Source organism: Ovis canadensis, chromosome 13 (assembly GCF_042477335.2).
Source record: "Ovis canadensis isolate MfBH-ARS-UI-01 breed Bighorn chromosome 13, ARS-UI_OviCan_v2, whole genome shotgun sequence".
Taxonomy (NCBI): domain Eukaryota; kingdom Metazoa; phylum Chordata; class Mammalia; order Artiodactyla; family Bovidae; genus Ovis; species Ovis canadensis.
In genome coordinates this window covers 89923133-89935717 of record NC_091257.1, presented here as the reverse complement: position 1 = coordinate 89935717, position 12585 = coordinate 89923133, and the positions used below count along the sequence as shown (strand labels likewise).

General features: G+C 52.8%; 1 protein-coding gene across 2 annotated transcripts; it reads left to right on the top strand.

Annotated features, from left to right (window-relative positions):
* The first annotated feature begins 2159 nt into the window (after positions 1–2159).
* Positions 2160–5348, top strand: TNNC2 (troponin C2, fast skeletal type). 2 transcript variants are annotated; one of them, XM_069548652.1, is made up of 6 exons: positions 2160–2370; positions 4015–4066; positions 4213–4356; positions 4444–4558; positions 4725–4861; positions 5168–5348. In XM_069548652.1, exons 1-6 carry the CDS (start codon positions 2362–2364, stop codon positions 5197–5199), a joined length of 489 nt encoding a protein of 162 aa, XP_069404753.1. In that variant the 5' UTR covers positions 2160–2361; the 3' UTR covers positions 5200–5348. The 2 variants fall into 2 exon arrangements, with proteins under 2 accessions (XP_069404753.1, XP_069404754.1); XM_069548653.1 differs by having other exon boundaries at positions 2227–2364.
* Positions 5349–12585: the final 7237 nt, after the last annotated feature.

Here is a 12585-nt window from a genome sequence, read left to right as displayed (position 1 = left end):
GTACTTGGGCTTGGAAGTTGTGGCTCCAACCCTCGGCTCTGGAGCGAGGGTTCAGTAGCTGTGGAGCATGGGCTTAGTGGCTCTGCAGCACGTGGAATCTTCTCAGACCAGGGATTGAACTCATGTCCCCTGCTTTGGCAGGCAGGTTCTTATCCTCCATGCCACCAGGGAAGTCCACTCCTGCCCTTTTTAAATGTGCAGGAGAGAGGGGTGGGGGAATGGCTTTGAATGGAACACACTCCTTGCCATCCCTCGGTGCAGAAGAGGCAGGGCTCTTATTTCCTGAGGTTCCATGGTATCCTCCACCTGGTTCTAGGCACTTGAAAAGGTGTCATATCTAACCCTCACAACCTCCTGGGGAAAAGGCTGTTAGTGGACAAGAATCGTCCATTTTTAAAACGAAGAAAGTGAGGGACTTCACTCCTGGTCCAGTGGCTAAGACTCTGAGCTCCCAGTGCGGGGGGCCCCAAGTTCAATCCCTGGTCAGGGAACTGGATCCCACATGCTGCAACTAAGAGTTCATAGGCCACAACTAAAGATCCTGCATGCCTCAATGAAGATGGAACGTACCGCATGCCTCAACTAAGACCTGGCACAGCCAAATAATATTAAAAAAAAAAAACAAAACACCAACAAACCTACATGTGCAAGGGCTTGGAGGGCTATAAAGGATGGTGTTTGAAGCTGCATTTTAGCTTGAACCAGAGCAGAACCACATGTAAGGTGGGGAATGAGAATGGAAGGATCAGTGGGACCTTGGCTTGGCCACACTGAGTTTGGACTTTATCTATTTTGCCAAATAAATTAAAGAACAAACTAATGAACAAAGGATTGCTGGGAGTTCTATACTCCCTATACTCGGTTTCTAAAGGATCAAGTGGTTCCAATGTTTGTGTCCAAATAGGCACCCCTGGAGAGCATCACCCTTTGGCCCTGGGCCTGGCTGGGGGAGGCCTTATTTAGCCTGGCCTGGCTCCACTGAGCTTTCCTTGGGAATATCTATGTAGGGCAAGAAGGCAGCCCAGCTGCCACTGTCCGTCTGCCTTCCTTGGTGTCCAGCCCCCTTTCCCTGGCCCCACACCCTGTGTTTAGTCATCATCGTGCTCTTTCTGTTACTTGATAAGAGTCCATGAATGTTGCCCATCCCAACACCCTGGTGGAGGCCGTGGATTCTCAGGGTGGTCTCCCTTTGGATTTGACTTGATCTACCCACCCCTTCACTCTCCAGGAGGCCAGCTGAGCTCCTCCAGACATCTTCCCTGAGCTCCAGCAAAGGGCAAGCTGTCCCTGCATTTACTTAGGGAAACCTCCTCTGGTCCCCTCCCCTCCTAAAAGAGTGAATCCCCAAACCTCCTTTCCTGGACAAGGTAAGCTTGAGAGAAGAATCTACTTTCAATGTTTCTTTCTCTTCCAAGTGCACACCCGGTTTCCTGGACCCCTCTATTCATTTTTCCCTCCAGACAGGTCTCTCTGGAAGACCGTCTGCCCCAACTTCCCCTCAGTCAGGATGAATAAGAATCCCCAACGTGACTACAGAGATTTATGATTTACAAACCTCCCCGGTAAAAAGGGGAATAACCATAGTTGCTACCTCACAGGATGAGTATTGGGTGAGATCAGATGATTAAAACGCTTAGCACATGTGCAGCACGTCGCAGAGGTTCAGTAACTGTGGCTGTCAATTTCCCCTCATCCTGTCCTGTCCCCCTCTGGTCTCTGATCCAAAGACAAAACACTCCATTTGCAAAGCACTGACTTTAAGTATTTGGCACAAGCCCGGTGACTTAAACCCAGGCTCCTGTTTACCATGGTTTCTCTGGGAGGGAGGTTATGACTGTCTCCATCTCACACACAAGGAAACTGAAGTTCAGAGTGGCATTGCCACCTGCCCACGTATGCACAGCTTGTAGAGACAGGACTTGGATCTTGGGTTTTGAACGTCAAGGCTTGTGCTCTTCCATGCTACTACGGTTGCCTCTCTTTCCTCTATCCTGATCTTCCTCACCCATCTGGGAGCAAGTGTGCTTCTTGGGGGCGGGGTGGGGGGGCTCACTAGGAGTGGCAGAGCAAGGCGGGTTCTCCTCACAAGAATCTAGGACGTCAAGGCTCGCCACCTGCTCAGAGGCTTAAATTTCTCTGCAAGGGCCCTTGGCTAAATTAGGTAATGGGCTAGGACTCTGGGAGGGGGTGGCTCACTGACCCCAGGATCTGATTGGCCAGGGCATTGGTCCTGGGGAGCAGGGAGGTGGGAGGAGAGGATGCCCCTACAAATCCGAGGGGCTAGAGCGGGCCAGGGCATCTTTGGGTGGTGGAGTACGGAGAAGGTAACCTACAGCGAAGGAGTCCAGGTGGACACGCAAAATGGTAAGGGTAAGGATCCAAAGGGACTTCCTCTCTGCCTTCACTGGAGCTCTTCTGGGCATCTCTCAGATCTGGGTGCTTGGTGGGGCAGTCACTTGGATGTTTGAAGATGGAATCTGAAGGCTCCTGGAATCCCGGTGTCTGGGAGGAAGGTTGGAAGAGGGCCTTGGACTTGTCTTGGAAGGGGACGGCTAGTGAGGACGTTCCAGGGGCCCATCCTCTAGGCTTGCTGGTTCCCTGAGATCTTCTGAGGCTTCTAGCAGTGTGGATCAGGGGACCATGAGTGGGCCTTAGCTTGTCTCCCTCGTGGTGGAGAGGGGGTTATCCAGCAAGGCAGTGAGTGGTGGTCGGGGGATGGGCTGGAAGCCTTGTTAAAGCCCTCCTCTGGAAGACAGGAGGCCTGCTCAGGAGCAGGACCCCCAGAGCTCCAAGGGGCCAAAGATGACAGAGCAGGGTTAGAGAGATGTCACCCTCCCGGAGAGGGGCTGGGATTTGAGGCTGTGCTTCTCCTCGGTGAGCCCTCCCCACTTCTCTTCAAGGAGTAACTAGACCCGGAGGGCAGCTGCTGTTGCCCATGCCTTACTAAAAATAGTCTGCCCTTCTGGCTCAGGACTGGGGAGGGGGAGGGGAAGAGGGGGAGGGGAAGGGGAGGAGGGAGACAGGGAGGAAAGCAGCAGCCAGCCAGCCAGCCAGCCAAAGGACTCCTAGGATGCTTCAGCACTCCCTCAGGGCCAGCCTCAGTCCAGAGCCCCGGCTGGGTGGCTGGGCTTGGATGTGATCGGAACTCTCCAGAGCCACCTGTCACCCCCACAAGGGGTGACATCCCACTCTGCCCAGCACCGAGTGGTATCTACTCTGATGACTGAGTCCGCGGAAGGAAGCTTACACCCTCTGTCTCTGCAAGTTCTGAGGGAGGGAATGTGCCTGATTCCTTGGTGGTACCTGGGAACCAGTGCCTGGTCTATGGCCTGACCCTTGGTCAGGACTCAGTAACTTTCCATCACATTATTATTTGTGTGACCACAAACATTTATTGAGCACCTATTAAAGTACCGCGCTTCCCTGGTGGCTCAGAGGTTAAAGTGTCCACAATGCGGGAGACCCGGGTTCAATCCCTGGGTTGGGAAGATCCCCTGGAGAAGGAAATGGCAACCCACTTCAGTGTTCTTGCCTGGAGAATCCCATGGAGAGAGGAGCCTGGTAGGCTACAGTCCACGGGGTCGCAAAGAGTAGGACAAGACTGAGTGACTTCACTATTAAAGTACCAAGTGTGATGAGCAGGTAGGGAACCTAGAAATCATGCTGGAATCATGCTGGCACTTTACAAAGCCTTCTCATTCGGCTGATTCCAGCTGATCCCCGAAAAGCTGCTGAGAAGAGATCAGGGGATGAGGTACATTAATGACTCGCGGAAAGTCATGGGGTGGGGGGCCCTGACTTGATCTCTGATAGACAAGTGAGACATAATCCCCAGTTCTTCAAAAGTGGGGCTGGGTGCTGTGGGGGCATGTCCAGAGTGGGGCAACTGGAAGCTGTTGCTCTGCAGGGACGTAGGGGGCACGTACAGAAATGGGGGTGCAGGAGAACGGGGTGAAGGCAGGAATGTACTCCCCTCTGTCCCTTTGACTCTTTGATGGCCCGTGTTTTCTGCAGACCGACCAGCAGGCTGAGGCCCGGTCCTACCTCAGCGAGGAGATGATCGCTGGTGAGTAGGGGTGGGCAGGCTGGCTGCTGGGAGGCGGGGTGCCGGGGAACCTGGAGTGTCCGGGCAGGTGGGGAGACAGTATGTGGATGTGAGGCTGACAGTCTCGCCAGGCTCACCTCGGCTCTCTGCACTCCTCGCCCTGGCAGAGTTCAAGGCCGCCTTCGACATGTTTGACGCGGACGGCGGCGGGGACATCAGCGTCAAGGAGCTGGGCACCGTGATGAGGATGCTGGGTCAGACACCCACCAAAGAGGAGCTGGACGCCATCATCGAAGAGGTGGATGAGGATGGTGAGCCGGCGGCCCTCGGGAGGCGGGGTGGGAGGGTGGGTGGCGTGGCGGCCAGGGCTGGGCCCACTCACCACCCGCTCCCCTCAGGCAGCGGCACCATCGACTTCGAGGAGTTCTTGGTCATGATGGTGCGCCAGATGAAAGAGGACGCCAAGGGCAAGAGCGAAGAGGAGCTGGCTGAGTGTTTCCGCATCTTCGACAGGTGCGTCGGGGGCCCTGGGAACAGCCAAGGCGCGGAGCAGTCTGAATCTGGCTCTCAGGGCCCGAAGGTTCCGGGGGGGCGGTTGGGGGTGCAGGCGGGGGGCGTGGCGCGGGAGGCTGGCACCTGCGGGCCCTGAGCCCCGCGCCCAGGCCCTACACGCCCGCAGGAACGCGGACGGCTACATCGACGCCGAGGAGCTGGCGGAGATTTTCCGAGCCTCCGGGGAGCACGTGACAGACGAGGAGCTCGAATCCCTGATGAAGGACGGGGACAAGAACAACGACGGCCGCATTGACTTCGACGGTGAGGGTCTGGGGCGCGCGGGGACCGGGGCGCGGGAGCCCCCAGACCTTCGCCTCCCGGCGGGCGTCCTCCGCCTCGGGGGCGGGGCGGGGCGGGGCGGGGCGGGGCGGGGCGGGGCGGGGCGGGGCGGGGCGGGGCGGGGCGGGGTCAGGTCCCTCCCCGCCTCCCGCGGGCCGGTTTTGTGCAATGCATCCGCTAATAGCCGTGCGCCCGGTCTAAGAGGCTGGGCCCGCCCCCTACCCCCGGGACCTGGCCTCGTCCTCCGCGGGGAGACTCGTAAGCGTCCCTCCGTCTTCTTTCCTGCAGAGTTCCTGAAGATGATGGAGGGCGTGCAGTAAGAAGTCGGCCCCTGCAGCCACCGACACCGCGCGGCCCTCTGGCGTGGGCGGTGCCGCCCCCCTGAGCCGCTTTCGTCCCTCCGCCCCGGGAGGGAGGCGCGGCCCCTTCTGGGGATGTGTCTGAAAGGAATAAAAGGAAACATTGCAAAGCTCGTGGTCTGAGTAGAGGGGAGGACCGGGACGGATCCAGTGTCTGGGGCCGCCTGGTTGGGTCACCGTCCAGGGCGCCGCAAGGCTGGAGCCGCCCGAGAGTCCTCGGGTCCGAGCGCAGCGGGACCCGGGAACCCGAGGTGGCGTTCCATGCCCTCGGAAGTTTCGCGACTAAGCGTGCGTGACAGCTTAGCTGAGGGGCTGTGTGGCGCCTGGCGCTTCCAGGGTCCCCTCTGCTTCTAGAATCAAATCCAGATTCCATCCCCTCCTTCTCACAGTTGCCCCTGCCCTCGACAGGCTTCGGCCTCTCTCTCTTGCTCTGCAGGTGGGGTGCACTTTAAGCCCTTGGGCCTTTGCACGCTTTGTTCTCTCTCTTTGGACTGCCCTTCTTCCTCTTATTAAAACCTTGGCAAATCCTTCAACTCAGCTCAGATGCCGTCTCCAAGATATCACCACCCATCTCAGATACCATCACGTCCTTCCTTGATCCGTGCGCTGACTGGCTGCACTCTGGCGACCAGAGCTCTTCTGGAAACAACTCAATGATAGTGAGAGTCGGGTCGAAGCTAATTAGGTGCAGTGGTAGTTTGGCTTTGGTCAGGCTAAGTCTGAATCCTCATTGCTGGTGACAAACCACTTTCTGCTCCCTATCCTAATCTGTAAGATGGGGACAATGACAGTACATAGCTTTGGCCTTCCCTGGTGGCTCAGCTGGTAAAGAATTCGCCTGCGGTGTGGGAGATCTGGGTTTGATCCCTGGGTTGGGAAGATCCCCTGGAGAGGGAGAAGGCTACCCACTCCAATATTCTGGCCTGGAGAATTCTATGGATTGTACAGTCCATGGTGTTCCAAAGAGTCAGACAGGACTGAGTGACTTTCACTTTCACAGGGTTGGAAGGACTAGTTAATGTGTACCAAGTGCTTAGAACAGAGACTGGCACAGAGTCAGCATACAGTAAATCCTTTTAGTAATGTCGTTATCATCTTGAAACATTGAACTCTCTCTCTCCAACTCTGTGTTTTCTTCTCCCCTTTCTGTCTCATCATGTTTCCTGATGGTATTTCCAGCCAGGAGCAGTGCTGGAGGTTAGTTATCATCCCTATGAATGCCTACTGTGTGCTGCTCATTGTCTCATTTATCCACACAACCCCAGGGACAGATGCCCTTATTTCCATTTTACAGTTGAGGAAATTAAGACTGAGTGGAATGATGTACCCAGACATATCAGTTCATTTCAGTTCAGTTGCTCAGTCGTGCCTGACTCTTTGCAACCCCATGGACTGCAGCATGCCAGGCTTCCATCACCAACTCCTGGAGCTTGCTCAGACTCATGTCTATTGAGTTGGTGATGCCATCTAACCATCTTACCCAGACATATAGATGATAACAGATCAGTTCAGTTCAGTTCAGTCGCTCAGTCGTGTCCGACTCTTTGCAACCCCATGAATTGCAGCACGCCAGGCCTCCCTGTCCATCACCAACTCCCGGAGTTCACTCAGACTCAAGTCCATCAAGTCAGTGATGCCATCCAGCCACCTCATCCTCGGTCGTCCCCTTCTCCTCCTGCCCCCAATCCCTCCCAGCATCAGAGTCTTTTCCAATGAGTCAACTCTTCTCATGAGGTGGCCAGAGTACTGGAGTTTCAGCTTTAGCATCATTCCTTCCAAGGAAATCCCAGGGTTGATCTCCTTCAGAATGGACTGGTTGGATCTCCTTGCAGTCCAAGGGACTCTCAAGAGTCTTCTCCAACACCACAGTTCAAAAGCATCAATTCTTCGGCGCTCAGCCTTCTTCACAGTCCAACTCTCACATCCATACATGACCACAGGAAAAACCATAGCCTTGACTAGATGGACCTTTGTTGGCAAAGTAATGTCTCTGCTTTTGAATATACTGTCTAGGTTGGTCATAACTTTTCTTCCAAGGAGTAAGCGTCTTTTAATTTCATGGCTGCAGTCACCATCTGCAGTGATTTTGGAGCCCCCCAAAATAAAGTCTGACACTGTTTCCACTGTTTCCTCATCTATTTCCCATGAAGTGATGGGACTGGATGCCATGATCTTCGTTTTCTGAATGTTGAGCTTTAAGCCAACTTTTTCACTCTCCTCTTTCACTTTCATCAAGAGGCTTTTGAGTTCCTCTTCACTTTCTGCCATTAGGGTGGTGTCATCTGCATAGCTGAGGTTATTGATATTTCTCCCAGCAATCTTGATTCCAGCTTGCGTTTCTTCCAGTCCAGCGTTTCTCATGATGTACTCTGCATAGAAGTTAAATAAGCAGGGTGACAATATACAGCCTTGAAGTACTCCTTTTCCTATTTGGAACCAGTCTGTTGTTCCATGTCCAGTTCTAACTGTTGCTTCCTGACCTGCATACAGATTTCTCAAGAGGCAGGTTCGGTGGTCTGGTATTCCCATCTCTTTCAGAATTTTTCAGTTTATTGTGATCCACACAGTCAAAGGCTTTGGCATAGTCAATAAAGCAGAAATAGATGTATTTCTGGAACTCTCTTGCTTTTTCCATGATCCAGCAGATGTTGGCAATTTGATCTCTGATTCCTCTGCCTTCTCTAAAACCAGCTTGAACATCAGGGAGTTCACAGTTCACATATTGCTGAAGCCTGGCTTGGAGAATTTTGAGCATTACTTTACTAGCATGTGAGATGAGTACAATTGTGCAGTAGTTTGAGCATTTTTGGCATTGCCTTAGATCAGAGGTCCCCAATCCCCAGTACCGGGTGTGGTACCCATCTGGGGCCTATTAGGAACTGAGCCACACAGCAGGAGGGAGAGGTGAGTTAGTGAGTGACGATTGAAACTTCATCTGTATTCCTAGCCATTCCCCATTGCTCACATTACCGCCTGAGCTTCATGTCAGGTAAGATCAGTGGCAGTATTAGATTCTCAAAGGAGTGCAAACCCTACTGTGAACTGTGCATGTGAGGGATCTAGATTGCACAAGAATCTAATGCCTGATGATCTGATTCTGCGTTATGGTGAGTTATATAATTATATATCACAATGTAATAATAATAGAAATGTAGGGTGCTTGAATCATCCTGAAACCACTCCCCCCCTCCACCACTCTGGTCGGTGGAAAATTGTCTTCCATGAAACTGGTCCCTGGTGCCCAAAAGGCTAGGGACCGCTGACCTAGATGATATGGCTGTGGGGTGGAAACAGGAGTAAGACTACCTGTTGACAGTTCTTCCTGGGCGTCCTGAGTGCTTCAAACTGGCTCTGCCGTAAATTGATAAATCTCCCTCCTCCATCTTGTCTTGTGGTATCTTTTTCAGGGATGAGACCCAAGTCAGAAATTCTGGAGCTCGTTTCCCACCTCTAATTTCCTTACTGGGCCCCACCACTTTGTCTCCCTACCACTTCATTCCTCCTCTCCAAGCCCACTGTACGTCATAACTCAGGTCACCACCATTGCTTACCAGGCTGTTGATAATGGTAGCGAACTTCCTTCCAGCCATTCACTCCCTAGACAGACGGTGGCCAGAAGGATCTTTCCAAAACCAAATCTGATCATGTCACTGCCCTGCTCAAGGCTTCATGAACTGCCGATTACCTCCTGCATGGCCCAATTTCCTTCTCCAGAGAGCCTTCTTTGACCCTCCTCATCTTCGTTAGGTGCCTCACTCACCTCTGAGTTCTCATAGCAACATGTGAGCCTAGCACTCAGTTTTTGTATTTTGCCACACCACGTGGCTTATCTCAGTTCCCTGACTGGGGACTGAACCCAAGCCATGTCAGTGGAAGCCTGGAATCCTAACCACTAGACTGCCAGGGATCTCCCACATCCAGCTTTTATTTAGTGCTTTTTATGTGTCAGGAACTATTCTGAGGCACTGTTCTATCCTATGAGATAGCTACTAATATTTCCATTTTATAGAGAGGTTCGCTCTAAGTTCCCAAGTGTGTACAAGTAATATGGGCGTGGATCAGGAATTCTAACACAGTTCTACTTTAACCACCACTTATTCCTGCTATTGACATGCCTTTGCTTGTGTATGTGTTCAGCCACTCGGTTGTGTTTGACTGTTTGTGACCCCATGGACTGTAGCCTGCCAGGCTCCTCCGTCCATGTGATTTCCCAGGCAAGGATGCTGGAGTGGGTTGCTGTTTCCTTCTCCAGGGGATCTTACCAATCCAGGGATTGGCAGGCGGAGGCTTTACCACTGAGCCACCTGGGAAGCCCCATCGATATGTCTATCTGTTCCCTAAACTTCACTCTCCTCAAGGACAGCACTGTGTCCTCTTCCCTGCCTTATCCCCAGCCCCCAACCTAGGGCCTTTACCTTGTAGGTACTCAACCATTGTACTGAATGAATGAGAATGACAATCACCACAGGAGCCTAGCAGGCTACAGTCAGTCCATGGGTTCACAAGAGTTGGGCATGACTTAGCGACTTAGCAACCACCACGACCACCTTCTCATACTTACTGAGCTAGTGTCAGAAACTGAAGTCGAACTGACTTACACAAAGAAGAGATTTGTTGACTCATGATACTGGGATGCCAAGGCGTGAAGTGGAGGCCAGAGTTTCAGTGTCATCTCTCAGCTATTTGTCTCTGCTTGGCATTCTTTCATTTGCAGCTGTCTCCACCAGAAGCCCAGACTGACTCCCTCCTCTTTTAGCAGCTCTGCTGCTGCTGCTAAGTCACTGCAGTCATGTCCGACTCTGTGCGACCCCATAGACAGCAGCCCGTCAGGCTCCCCTGTCCCTGGGATTCTCCAGGCGAGAACTCTGGAGTGGGTTGCCATTTCCTTCTCCAATGCATGAAAGTGAAAAGTGAAAGTGAAGTTGCTCAGTCGTGTCCAACACTTAGCGACCCCATGGACTGCAGCCTACCAGGCTCCTCCGTCCATGGGATTTTCCAGGCAAGGGTACTGGAGTGGGGTGCCATTGCCTTCTAGTAGTATTCAAGAAAGCAATTTTACTTTCTTGGAGGGATTAGTTCTGAATGACAATGTGGAGTTGGGTCTCTGTGACTGACACTTTTAGGCCACGTGACCATCTCGGGGGATCAGACACCATGATCTAGGAAAGCACATAAAGAGGCTTCCTAAGGCAGGCAAACACTCATCCACCTTGGCCAGTACTTAAGAACCAATTTAGTGTCAGATTCTGAGTGCTGCTCTTCTCAGACATCTCCCTGCCTGGTGATTTTTTTTTTTTAAATTTTATTTATTTTTGGCTGCAGTGGGTCTTGGTTGCTGTACACGGGCTTTCTCTAGTTGCAGCAAGTGGGGCTACTCTTAGTTGCAGTGCTTGGGGTTCTTACTGCTTCTCTTTTTGCAGGGCATGGCCTCTAGGGCGTGCGTGGGCTCAGCGGTTGTGGCTGGCGGACTCTAGAGTGTAGGCTCAGTAGTTGGCATACGAGCTCAGTTGCCTTGCAGCATATGGGATCTTCCTGGACCAGGGGTTGAACCTGTGTCCCCTGCATTGGCAGACAGATTCTGAACCACTGGACCACCAGGGAAGTCTGGTCTGGTGATTTTCAATTTGAGAGCATCAGAATCATCTGGACAGATTACTGGGGCCAAGAATTTGCATTTCTAGCCAGATCCAGGTGACAAGTGGAAGGACCGCACCTTGAGAAGACTGCTCTGTACCTTTAACTAGACAACAGCAATGATAACACCTGGGAGCTGACTGGAACTGCAGAGCCTCAGGCTCTACCCAGATGGACTGAATCAAAATTTGTATTTGAATAAAATCCCAGGAAGGTTTATATGCACAGCAGATTGAGCAACATGAGTCTAAGTTCCAAGGAGAGAGCCAACAGCACAATTTGAGATAAAGAAATTGATCAGAGGACATCTAAGTTCCAACCACAGTTCTTTCCACATGTGACAGCTTGGTCGGGGCGCAGGGATGAGGGCTAGCTGGATTAAGAGAAAAAGGTGGGTGAGAACCTTCCTGATGGTCTCCCTGCTATCTCCTCCTCCTAGCCTATCCCAGGCCTGCACAAGCAGCTGCAGACACAGTTGACCAGGCTAGGTGAGCAAGGCAACGCTTGGGCCTTGTTGGAGTGCACCTAAGTGTAAGGCCGGACCCCGGGGGCCATGATGGGCCGCCCCTCCTCTCCCTCCCTCTGGCAGGGTAAGTCCCTAATGGAAGGAGCCTCCCAGATCCCGGGGACCAATCACAGCACACTTCGCCAGGTAAAGCTGCCCCACCCCAGCCACAAAGAAGGATCTGTCAGCCCAGGATGCCTTGGCCTGGCGACCTATCGAACCCCCCCCCCCACCCCCACCCCCGCCTCGCCCCGTCCATCTAGCCTGACCATCCCTTGCAACAATCATATAAAAACCACCCCCAACAAGGTCTGGGTGCGGACTTCCTCGACCTGCCTCATTCGGGTCTGGGAACCCTGCCTGGGAGCGCTTCGCCATTAAAAAGCCTGTTAGACACTTTTGGTGTCCTGGTCTTTTACCTAACATTAAGCTTCTCACAGAGATCTTCCTGCAGGACCTGGGCAGGGCCCAGCACTTCAGCCTGCTGGGACCCAGCTGGTCAACACCTGGGGGTTTCCTTCCAGGGGCTCAAAGGCCTGTGTTGGGTCAGTGGAAAGATGGCCCAAGAGGATGGGGCTCTGGACCAGTGGTGCAGCAGAGGAAATGCTGGGAGATGGAGCAGGTGAATGTGCCCCAGTGGAGAATGAACCATCAGTGGAGGACCTGGGCTGGGGTGACTTGTGACCTTCATCCAGAAAACTTCCCCTGGCTGTCTCCCCCAGACCCTGGGCTGGCTGTAGGGTCACCTGAATGTCCTCTTGCTCCTTCTTCAGGGTCAAAAAAATCTGTCATAAAGCGGGTAGCTGGTCCTCCTCCCAACCCTCTCCAACACACACATACACACTGTATCGCTCCATTTCAGTCTTAAGATCTGGCTCAGCTTCGTCTACAATACAACTGGGACAACACCTATATTCCTGGTCTGTGTCACCACTCCATAGGATCAGCATTTTGTTTTTCTTTAAATTAGTATTTATTTATTGCCATGCTGTGTAGCTTCTGGGATCTCAGTTCCCAGGGGTTGAACCTGGGCTGCAGCAGTGAAAGCATTGACTCCTCACCACTAGACCACCAGGGAACTCCCAGAAACTAGCATTTTGTGACACCCATTTTATAGATGAGGAAACAGGTGCAGAATCATAAAATAACTCAGGTTACAAGGGAGGGAATTCTGTCACTTCCTTGCTTAGCCCTATAGCCTATCAGCT